This window comes from Vombatus ursinus, unplaced genomic scaffold (genome assembly GCF_900497805.2).
Source record: "Vombatus ursinus unplaced genomic scaffold, bare-nosed wombat genome assembly UNPS02014785.1, whole genome shotgun sequence".
NCBI classification, from domain to species: Eukaryota; Metazoa; Chordata; class Mammalia; order Diprotodontia; family Vombatidae; genus Vombatus; species Vombatus ursinus.
In genome coordinates, this window is record NW_020954563.1 from 12,542,354 (window position 1) to 12,555,055 (window position 12,702).

The following is a 12,702-nucleotide window of genomic DNA, read 5'->3' on the forward strand; positions in this document are numbered from 1 at the left end:
CAAAGAAATTTTAATTTTAGCAAAAATTTTACCCTAATTTCTTCCAAATAGGGGAAGTTGGCACAATCTAAGAGAAGAAACCTTTTATTTGAGGCAAACATACATTACTTTCAACTCTCCAAGAGCCAGTACAAAATATGTTACCCTGTAGTTTCCCCTTTATCTTCCCCACAAGAAGACATTAAAAATAATTTATTCTGCTAAGCTAAGGTAACATGCAAAACCACGGAATGAGCTGCCTTCCTGTCAATGATGTCACTGAGACTGTCGGGAAAGATGTCCTTTGCTCAACCAAAGGACATTAATAAGAAGAAACAGAATCTAGCTCAGTGTAATGGAAGAGGGCTATGAAAAAAAGTGTGAAAATTTTTAAGAAATGTATATGAATTTTTAAATGTAAAACAGTGAATTATTTTAATGTTAGCTTAATTTTTTTTTCAAACTACAAAGCAACCAACCAGCTCCTTAAGTGAGATAACAGTTGTTTTCACTTCATATGCTGATGGAATACAAAATAAATGTGTGTTTTTTTGGGCCCTATTTTCTGAAAGTGTCACAGTAGCATTTTGACAACCTCAAGGTAGCACCTGTAGGGCTTTCCAGGTTGGGCAGCATGTTTTGAGGAGACTGAGGCTTCTGATTCTGGATTAAATCCTTAAGGTGATCTCAAATGCCTCAAATGATTCCAAATACCATTTTCTATGCAATCTGAAATAAGCCAATGCAATTCTGAATAAGATAACATGAGGATACATTTTGTGACAAGTCAGCACAGATCTGCTTATTGTCTTTTCTAAAAGCCTTCACATTAAGGCATAAATTTCAATGGAAAAACCAATGTGATGATCTATGAATTCACTGTTCAATGCAACTTTAGGAATGCAAAGTTGTTTCTCCTTCCTAAGGGGTCCTCTATTCTGTAAACTTATTTGATTCACTAAAGTTGAAGTGATGTTTAATATGGTTTGGGAATTCACATAACAAAGAGCTATTTTAAAGGTATTCACCAAAGCATTTTGATCATCTGCTTTCATAGTTTCAACTATTACCTCAATCACTGGATGCCTTTAAGTAAAGGTCAGAGGGATGACCTCTTATTGGGGATATTGTAGATGGGAGTAGATGACCTCTTTGTTTTCTTCCAAGTCAGATTCTGTGGCTCAATGTCAATATCAAACATGGCCATCTTTAGGGGCCCAGCTCAAGTTCTACCTCCTCAATGAAGCCTTCTCTGATAATGTCAATGCAGATGGGTCAAATCCATGGCCCACAAAACTCCCAAGTGTAGCCCACACCAGATTCAAATGCAACTGGGACATATTTAACGAAATAAAAATAAAATAAAATATGCAGCCTGCATTGTCCTGCAACACTGCTCTAAGGTATAGCTCAAGCTTTAGGATTCTGTACTTATCAAATTTATAAGAAGTTCTCATTTCCCCACTATCTTATGCAGAGGTTCCCAAATGTATTTGGCCTGCTTTCCACTTAAAAAGAAAATTAGTCTATGCCCTCCTGGAAATCTACTTTCTTTAACCCTTTAACTTTTTTTTTTTTAATTTGTGTCATTTCTAAAAAAGGCTAAATTTTTTTTAAATGAAGCATCTTAAATTTAATAATTTATTGTAAATTTGTGTTCTTTTTTCTGCATTGAAATTTTGATGATACAATATTGCATCATGTAACCGTATAATGCTGTGTTATAAACAAGTCATTACACACACATATTCCTGCCAACGCATGCTGGACTTTCCGACAATGCACAACACACTCGCCTACCAACACTTGCTTGTTAAGACCTGTTGGCAGACCTCACCGCTGATCAGTTATAACCTGCATTTTGTGTGTTTATTTGGAAAATAATGTAATCACTATGACTTTAACTGTTACACAACAGATGAAACATTTACAAATGGTTTTTCAAAATTTTCTTATCTTCTCTTCTTTCCTTATGCTTCCACTGCCCCCTTCTTTTTATTCAATGCTTCCTAATTGCACTCGAGGATATTACTGCTCCCATGGATCATTCTAGCACTCCCCCAGGGGGGTGGTATCACCCACTTTGGGAACTTATGTACAGTAGCACCTAGTTAACCACTTAATTTTTCTCCATTAATTTCATGTGTTACTTTTGCCTCTCCAGCACCTAGAATACAAGCAGAGGGCATGGATGTTATTCTTCTTACATAGCTTACATAGTGCCTATCAAAAGCACTGGCTACTGGCACATAGTAGTTAATCCATAATAGGGACTGACTAAATGTATTTTTGAATCAAGCACAAGCAGTTTTCCATTATGTGCCAAGTATAATGCCAGTTGCTGGGGATACAAATACAAAAATAAGAGCCCTTAGCTTTAAATTTATATCCTAATGGGGGATATTATGCACAGACAGGGAACTAGGGTATAGGAAAGAGTTTAAAGATAGGGCAAATGGTGATAAATGGTCAAAGGATATGAACAGGCAATTCTCAGATGAAGAAATTAAAGCCATCTATAGTCATATGAAAAAATGCTCTAGGTCACTATTGATTAGAAAAATGCAAATCAAAACAACTCTGAGGTATCACACCACACCTATCAGACTGGCCAACACGACAAAACAAGTAAATGATAAATGTTGGAGAAGATGTGGGAAAATTAGAACACTAATACATTGTTGGTAGAGTTGTGAAATGATTCAACCATTTTGGGGAGTAATTGGGAAATATGCCCAAAGAGCTATAAAATTGTGTATACCCTTTGACCCAGCAATAGCACTTCTAGGGCTATATCCCAGAGAGATCATACAAATGGGAAAGGGACCCACACGTACAAAAATATTTAAGCAGCTCTTTTTGTGGTGGCAAAGAATTGGAAATTGAGAGCATGCCCATCAATTGGGGAATAGCTAAACAAGTTGTGGTATATGAATGTAATGGAATACTATTGTGCCATAAGAAATGATGAGCAGGTGGACTTCAGAAAAACCTGGAAAGACTTGTATGTACTGATGCTAAGTGAAGTGAGCAGAACCAGGAGAATGTTGTACACAATAACAGCAATATTGTGCAATGACAAAGTTAGATAGACTTAGCCCTTCTCAGCAATGCAAGGATCTAAGACATCTCTAAAAGTCTCATCATGGAAAATGCTATCCATATCCAAAGAAAGAACTATGGAGTTTGAATGCAGACTGAAGCATACTATTTGCCATTTTTTTTTCTTCTAAAGGTTTTATTTTGTTTCCTCTTTCTTGTGGTTCCTCCTATTGGTTCTAATTCTTTCTTACAACATCACTAATGTGAAAATACATTTAATAGGAATGTATATGTAAAGCCTATATCAGATTGAGTGCTGTCTTGGGGAGGAAGAGAAAAATTTTAAACTCAAAAGCTTATGGAAGTGATTGCTGATAAATCAAAATAAATTAATAAAAAAAGATAGGGAAATTGGAAGTTTAAAGATAGAGAAATACAGAGACTGTGAGCAGAACCACAGGACAGTCAACTGTCACCCTTTATAGCAGCATTGATTTAACTACTGTTTCTAGAATAAGCACAAGAAGTAGTAAATCAGAGAAAAATGACAGAAAGGCAGATGGCAAGATTGAGGAGGTCCTGGTTTCCTGTGGGAGAGTTGGATGAGATGTGAAGCATAAACATGAGTCCAGATAGATACAGTGGGCAAGGGAGTTTTCATTTACTCACTCACCAACTGGACAACGCAGCTGAGTACATGAACATTAGGGAGCATGGGGACTTCCACTTGGTCTGTGGAAGTCTGGGTCTGGAGGGTTTCTGTTCCTAATGTGGGAGGGGGATAGCAGCTGGGCAGATGGCAAGATGCCAGCACAGGATAGACCACTCTGGTGGATGGCTAGGAGGAATGTGGGAGGATGTGGAGCATGGTCTGAAATCAATTTAGCTTGTTTCGCACTAAATACTTTAGAAATAAAGAAAGTGCAAAAAAGAGGGTCAAGGGAAGAAGTGAAACAAAACAGCTAGCTGTAAATATTAAACACAAGGATCTTGCTGGCAATACCTGAAGGAACTGATTTTAATGGTCACGACAATATGCAAGACTGATATCTCTCAGTATTAAAAAACATTAGTCATCCAAATAACTTATATGCTAATGATAAAAACAAATGAGGATATGTATTGCTTAAGAGCCCAAGGAATGAGCAAACTGTTTTTAGTTTATACATGGGGCTTCATTACTGCTGCTACTTCTCTCTAATGTGCAAAAATAAGCATATAACATTCTAAGAAACAATTAAGATTTTCTGACTGAGTTTTCTATCTCCTCTTAATTCATGCCTTGGACAGTTCATCTGTAACATTCTCATGAACAAAAGCACTCTTCATGCCATGGAATAAAGTGAGGTTCTGTATTTTTAGTTTCCTCTCAATACTTTCAGGAACATATCTACATTACTAAAATGGAGTAGGCATATCTAATATAGTTTTTTTTTTAAATCATAGATCTCAAAGCAGTGTGAGAATTAAGTTGATGAACATTTGATTCAAACCCTCACATAAAAAGTTCCACTTGTAAAATTTAAAGGGGATTAAAGATTCAAAAAGTGGTATAATTTGTAATTAAAGCAGATGGACACATTTTTTGTGATCATCATCATTAAACTAAACAAACCATTAAGATGAGATACCATTTAGTATGAAAAATCTAAAGTGTTGACACTTATGTTTTAGCAAATAACTGCCTAGAAACCTGAATATCTGATTAAAGTCCATTCCTTAAATGTTATTAACTTTTCGGTTTAAGATTTCTCTGAAGGTAATGTTGAATTTTGTGGTGAATTATCAGACATTTGAGGACTAGTCTCACTTAGCTCAGTAAGATTCATCATCAGAAGGTTGGCCACAAGATGATGCATTTATATTCTGATATAATAATGGATAAAAAACAATTTTCTATGATAGAAAGAAATTACAATCCACATACCACAATGCTGAAAAAAATCTTTTTATGTACTTTAAGTAGTGGAAAAAGTATTAGATTTGGAGTCAAAGGATCTAAGTTCAAAACCTGTATTTGCTATCTGTTTGACTATGGACAAGTCATTTAACTGTTTGGGCCTTAGTTTCCTCAATTGTAAAATAAGACTTGGACTAAATGATTTCTAACTTTAAATTCTATAAATTCTATAAAACTCTGCAAATGTGAGATAAAAAGTCATCAGAAAGTCAATTTTAACACAGATCCTGGTGAAGAACCACTTTTTCCTCCACACTGGCAGCCCACCAAGTCCAGGAATCACTCACCTAAATATCCTGGGCAAATGATTCTATAACAGGAAAGACTAAGCAATACAGACTATCTGGAAAGACTAAGGACCCCAACCAACTTGAGAATTTAGAATTTAAACACCTTAAAATTTATAACATTTTAAAATTTTAGGATCTAAATAAAAGAAAACCTACAAAAAAGAAAACATATATGATACTTGGTGACCAAATAATAACTAAATATGCATTTATAAACGAAGGATTATGTTCAAAATTCACAAATGCTGTATCTTCAACAGGGTATGTTAAGGTAACCACAAGAATGGTAAGGGCAAATGATGTGGGGTGGAGGGAGAGAGAGAAAAAACCATTTAAGGGAAAAACATTTCCATTTTTATTTACCTTGGTGAGTCATAGTGACTGTCTCTTCATTAGATTTATTGTTATAGATGACTACAGCAACAGCATTGTGGAAAGCTGCCCGTGATATTTTCTCTTTAAATGTACAATTTCCTCTCTGCAGCAAAGCAATCCATTGTTTGATGTCAGGTGGGACATGGAACCGTGTTTGGGGATCACAGCCCAGATGATCTGCAACTTAAAAAAAAAGATATTTCAAAGATTTGGTCAATTTTTTGTTTTTTAAACAAAATGAAATAAGTCATTTTTTGGCCAAAGTGACTACCCAGTACACAATTTCTGAAAAGCTTCTGGGCATTATATACACAAATAGGTGAATAGGTTTCTTGCTTTTAAAACATTCTTAGACTTTTATGTAATACTCAACGACCCCATATGCTACCAGGATAGTGAATCTGTGCTTGAGGAATCTTCACTGACATTTTTAACTCCTTCAAGTGATGATGCAAGGCCACACTGAAAAACACACACACACACAAACACACACTCTATATTAAAATGTTTCATGTACACAGATATCACCATGCAGTTCACTTGTACTGGGAAATACTGTTTTCTTAAGTAGTAAAATATATTTTTTTTGAAAAGTTAGAACAAGTACATGATTAATTAAATTTATGAATTTTTACTATGTAATATATTTGTAACACTTAAAAATAATCATTTCTTTCTCTAAAATTTTCTCATATTTACCACTGGAAGAGGAGGAAGAATCTTTTATTGACATCAATAAATAACAAACATAACGAAGTTCAGGCTCTTTCAAATTCTTTGCATGGTATGATGTGGTCAAAATTATCCAAGGTAGTACATAAGACAGTTTTATGTAAAACATTATCTTTACAGTGAAAGATCATGCAATGAAAAATGAATTATTCAGCATTGCCTACAGTTTAGAATTCATCTTTCTAAATGAAAGGTCTTGATACATAACCAAAACCAAAGAAAGCCTCTTTATAATCCTCTGCCTGCCAAGCAAACTGAAGGTTTTTCCTCCAGAAATCCAATCTTAGTCAAACTGAAGAAAAATAGAAGACTACATTAAGATTATATTAGTTGACCTGTTACAGTCAAGGTAGTTTTTAAAAATGTGATCATTTTAAAACCGACTACACTAAATCTTGGAGGAGAAAACCTGAAACAGATTGTTTTGCTTTGGGGAAATGTGTGTGTTTCCTACTATAATCTCATGTGTTCTTTTTATTATGTGACCATTTTTGAGTAATATTATCTTAGCATTATGATCTTAATTTCAGCATGTCCTAAGAGGGAAGAAACGAAGAACTGATTTCTATGATTGTAATTGGACTTTTAAAAATTAAGTTTGGATAGATTCTTGATTTCATTGGTATAAAACACAGATGTAGATCCCAACCCTCTCCATGTCTTCTCATACTGTTATTCTCATCTATGACTTTCCATAAACAGCCCACAGAGGGCCCACCCAAAGTCCTTGGGATCATCTTTTCACAAAGTATTTTAATAATGGGATATCAGATTGTCTATCTACTGTCTTTCATCACTACACAACCAGTCTGCCTCTTTTTCCTATTCAAAAACATCCTTGAGATGTCTTAAATAGCACTGTGATTCAAACAAAGAGTTATTAAATGCCTACTATGGGTAGGGTGATGGGGATGCAAACATCATCTTAGAGCATAGTCTCTGCCTTTAAGGAACTTACAATCTAACTGGAAGAAGGGAGGAAAAAGCAATATAGCAGAGGGGACAGAACACTGAACTTGGAGTCATAAATAAATGAGTTCAAAACCTTCATGAGTTTATTATCTGTGAGCACAAGCAAATAAGTTACAATCTTTCAACTTTAATTTCTTCCTTTGTGCAATGGGAATAATACCTTTAGCATTTACTTTGCAGAGTTGTAGCGAGACTCAAATGTCAAGTGCTTTGTAAGTGTTAAAACACTATACAATTGCCAGTTATATTTACATATACTAGGAAACTGGCCACTTGGTGATGAATTCTTTGCCCATGGGATTCCAAGAAAAAACTCAATTATTATTATTATTACAGAAACAAGTACTTAATGAAGTGAAGTGTTACAAGATAAGAGGAAAAGGCTACACAAAATGATATGAGAAATATGAGGGATAGACCATATTTTCAAGAGAGTCTGACCAGATAATATGCTATGGAAGACATAGTAGCTGAAGAAAGGGGTGTTGAAATTGTATCTTGTTCTGGTTTCCCTGACTACCATTCCCAACCTCTAGTTAGTACAAGTGAGTCTATAAGTAGCTGGTATGAGGTAACAATAGTAGGAAAAAGAATACAAAAAAGAACACAGAAGTCACTTACAAACTATCTCATAAATTAAGAGCCTAGAAGCCATTTTCAACTGCCTCATAAATTAGCTAAGGCCACATCCTGAGACTATGCACTAAAATAGGGGAAGCCAGCCAGGCCCCAAAGTAACGGCCTCTTAGTTCCACTAATTGCCCTCAGTCTGTAAGTTGCAGATAAGCTCCAGACATGTGCAGTAAAACCAGCAAAATCCTATGTAAATAAGGGAACCCTAAGGTAGTGTTGATAACTTTAAGATGATGTAGCTATATTAATAAACTAAGCTTCAGATAGCATGAATAAGAGTTAGTCCCTCCCTTATCAAAATCCTTAAAACTGGTACCTCAAAATCATGTCCCTATTCCCACAGCACTCTTCCATCTGCTACCAGTCCGTGCTGCCCAAGTGCTCTCAGCTCTGATCTGTGGTTACCTAAGTGACTGTGCCCCTTTCCCTCCTGCTCTCTTCTCCCCTATGCCTCCACCTCCCACCCCATGCCTTTGGCCTCTGTGTTCTCTATGCCTTATTAAAGTGTTATTGATGAATTACTCCTCTGCTTGCTACCACCATAGTCTCCCAAGTTTACCCAAATCCAATGAGACCCCTTTGCTGTTCCCTTCCTATGGCTCATAAACTGGGAGGCTCTAGGCTAAAACTATTTGTTCTTAGCCACCTCTATCGTGGACAAGCATGGCACTGTGAATCCACTGTTACAAAATAAGAATGGACAGAAAATCTCATGCCCCACTCCCTCAGAAAGGATCCCCTCATTGTTGGATTGTAGTAAGCCAGTCATTCAAAAGGAAAGAATTCCAACAGGTAGAAATGTAGAGGGAATGTTTCAGGTAATGAGGAATCAGGTGACCTGTGCAAAGATTAGTGAAGTGCTAGATTAGATTAGGGAACAATTATCTGTCAGGTTTGGCTAGGACATATATGTGAAGAAAAGCACCATGAAATGTGACTGGAAAGGTAGTTGGAACAGGACTACGGACAGCTTTAAGTATGAGGATACAAAATTCGTATTTTTATCCTTTAGATCAATTGGTGACTCTCAAAGTAGGGGCTGAAGACCCTGGAAGTCTGTAAGACCTTTATAGGGAGTTTGTGAGGCAAAAATTACTTTCATAATAATACTAGGACATTTTAATATCTAACATAGTAAATATCAATAGATTTAAGCCATATAAACAAAAGCTCTTTGGGGAGCCCTCAATAATTTTTAGGAGTGTAAAGCATTCCTGAAATCAAAAAGTCTGAGAATTGTTGATGTAAATAACAGACATCAATGTCTGTTTGACACAGTAAGACCTAAATATTAAGACAGATTAGAAAAGGTAGAATGTAACGGCAAGATGAGCTTCTATGAAATAGTCTAGATGAGAGGCAGGGAGTCAAGTCAACAAGCATTTATTAAATATATACTATTTGCCCAGCACTGTGTTAGCCACTGGGGATATAAAGAAAGGCCAAAAATTCCCAAAAAACCAAAACCAAAACCAAAACCAAAACCAAACCAGTCTCTGCCTTCAAGGAGCTTGGCAAAAGAGCTCTTTCTCCTCTACAAGAAGAGTTAACAACAATGTATGAACAAAATATATACTGGAAAAACATGAAATAATCAATAAAGGGAAGGAGCTAGAGAGAACTAGAGAGGCTTTCTGTAGAAGGTGAGATTTTTAGCTGGGATTTACAGGAAGCCAGGAGACTAGGATGAAGAGGGAAAGCATACTAGGTATGAAGGACAGCTAGTGAAAATGCACTCAAGAGATGGAAGGTCTTATTCAAGTGAAAGAAAGGAGGCTAACATTACTGGATTAAAGACTATGCATGCGTGCGTGCGTGTGTGCGTGTGTGTGTGTGTGTGTGTGTGTGTGTGTGTGTGTGTGTGATGGTAGTAGTTTAAGGTATAAGAAGCCTGGAATGGCAAGGGGCCGTAATTAAAAGCTCTGAATGCTAAATAGAGAATTTTATATTTGATCCTGGAAGCAATGGGGATATATGGGACTTTACTGAATAAGGAGATGAAATGGTTAGATCTGTGCTTTAGGAAGATCAATTTGACAGCTGAGTGAAGGATGGTTGTACTGTAATGGGGAGAGACTTGAGGTAGGAAGACTAATCAGAAGGCTACTGTTATAGTCCAGGAATGATGGAATGAGTCTACACCAGAGAGGTAGCAGTGTCAAAGGAGAGAAGGTGGCATATATAAGAGGTGTTACCAAGGTAGAATTGATCGGACTTGGCAACCAATTGGTTATGGGAGGTAAGAGAGGATGAGGAGTCAAGGATGATCCTGAGCTCGAGAGCCTTTGTGACTGGGAGGATAGCCTTGACAGTGACAGTACAGTTAGAAAAAAGGAAGGGTTTCAGGTAAAAGATAATGAGTTCAGTTTGGCACATGTTGCATTTGAGATGTCTAATATGTAGTCGCAGATGTGTGCTTGGAGGAGATTAGGCCTGGACAAACAGATCTGAGAGTCATCTATATAAAGATACGAGAATCCATGAAGGCTGATGAGATCATCAAGCGAAATAGTGTATAAAGAGAGAAGAGGACACCCAGGACAGTGCTCTGGATAGCACCATGGTTAACAAGTGAAACCTGGATGAAGATCCAGCAAAGAAAACTGGGAATGAGCAGTCAGAGAGGGAGCAGGAGAAGCAGGAGAGAACAGTGTCATAAAAATCTAGAGAAAACAGAGTTATCAAGGAGAAGACAGTGATTGATGAATAGTGTCATTGGTTGTAGGGAAGTCAGAAAACATGAAGACTGAGAAAAGACCACTAAATTTGACAATTAAGTAATCACTGGTAACTCTGAGAGAGAGCAGTTTCAATTGAATAATGAGGCTGTAAGCCAGATTGCTTAAGAAAAGAGTGAAAGGAAAAGAAATAGAGGCACTTGTTGTAGATGGCCTTCTCAAGGAGTTTAGCCATAAAAGACAGAAGAAATATGGGATGATGGCTAGCAGGAATGAACAGAGTAACAGAGTTATTGAGGATGTGAGATACATGGGAGTATTTATAGGCAGTAGGGAAGCAGCCAGTAAACAGTGAAAGACTGAATATTAGTGAGAGAGTAGGGAAGATAAAGGGAGGAAACCTGCTGGAGAAGATGGGATGGAATGGGGTCACTTGTACATGTAGAGAGTTTGAAAGAGCTACTTCTTCATGTGAGATAAAGATGAAGGAGGAGGTTGTGGTAGAAGACATCTGGGTGATGTGAGCAGAGGATGGAAGAAGGAACTCTTGGTGAAGGTTCTCAGTTTTTTTCAGTGAAATATTAGGCAAGGTTCTCAGCTAAAGTAGTGGGGGAAGGGGGGGCCATGAGATTTTTGAAGAGGGATAAAAAGGTTTGGAAGAGCTAACAGTGATGAATGGGATAATGAATCAATTAGGGAGGTATAAAAGGATTACTTAATAGAACTGAGGGCCCAATTGAGATTATGTAACATAAATCTGTAGTGGACCTGGTCCAACTACATTAAGCAACACATGAATAGGAGCAAAGACAGTGGATGGTAGGAGTTAATCCTAGGCTATGACTTGGCAGGGTAAGATCACTGATAGGACAAGGAAGTAGACTTAAGAGAAGAGTACAGAGATGAACTGGTTCCCCAAGTAATCAAGATGGTGAAGACAGAAGAGTGTAGTACAGGAGTGATGTACTACACAGAGTGTAGTACAGTTCTGGGAAAGAACTGAGGAGGTGGAGGGACTGGAGGTTATGGTGAGGATGATGAACAAGGATGGAGGTTTTCAAGGCAGAGGGAGAAGTGGAACAATAACAGATTGTGATCAGATAAGGCATTTCAGAGTTCATAAATGTGAAAGTAGAATACCTATAGGTGGTGGTGCTATCAAGGGTATGACCATCTCTGTCTGGAACTGAAGCGGGATAAAAGGTTAAGTCGTGGAAAATGAATAAATTGAAGAGGGCCTGAATTAGGATAGAGGCAATGTGAGTAGACAAGATAGTGTGGTAGGGAGTCTTCTATGAACCACTGAGGGCTCAGCTGAGGTTACACAGTATAAACTGGGGGCTGAGGGTGGAGTCAAGATGACAGAGGAAGAGACAGCAATTTTTCCTTAACTTCTTCACAACCTCCTCCACAATAACCCCAAAAATGTGCTAAACCAAATCTGGATTGGGAAAGCTAAGAAAAAATCACAGTGAGTCATTTTTCCAACCCAGGGCAGCTTAGCAAGACAGATAGATCTAGGGGCTGGCTAGGAGCATAGAGTAGCAGTGCAACAGCAGGTGAAAGCAGCAGGAGCAGCCCAGCACCCAGGGATGGTAAGGGATAGAAAGAGATCCCAGGGGACCCTTTTACTAGCATTGGGAGCAGGAATGGGTGCCATCTGGTAGCTCTGTTTCCTATTATGCAGTTTCAGGTCATGGTTCCAGGGTGCAGAGGAATAGTCATGGTTGCGAGGAAGCATGGGCCTCATCTGTTCAGGGACCAAGAAACAAGTTTCAGAAACATAGCTATGTGGCTCTGAGCCCAAGAGCAGAGTACAGACTCAGTTCTAACCTTAACCCCACACATAAGCCTGCAGTGGAATAAACCAGGGCAGGAGACCAAAACCAAGAGTCAGAAATTCAGTCACTCTGATTCTGCAGAATGTCCCAAAGGGCTAACTATACTCAAGTCCAGCAGTAGTCTAGGGAACTCAACCACACACAAGCCAAAAGACCGAATATGGGTCAGGAGTTTGCATAGTACAGATCAGAAGGGTGGT

The 12,702-nt window shown here is 37.7% G+C and overlaps 1 protein-coding gene across 5 annotated transcripts in view; it reads right to left on the reverse strand.

The window, feature by feature from the left end:
* Nucleotides 1–12,702, reverse strand: part of RNF130 (ring finger protein 130) — a 124,294-nt gene that overhangs the window by 85,711 nt on the left and 25,881 nt on the right. For 4 of the 5 annotated variants that reach the window (XM_027867309.1, XM_027867312.1, XM_027867311.1 and 1 more), the window contains exon 2: nucleotides 5,635–5,829. In XM_027867309.1, coding sequence (XP_027723110.1) covers nucleotides 5,635–5,829 — 195 coding nt within the window. The remainder of the gene's footprint in view (nucleotides 1–5,634; nucleotides 5,830–12,702) is intronic. The other variant, XM_027867310.1, reaches the window with a different exon arrangement.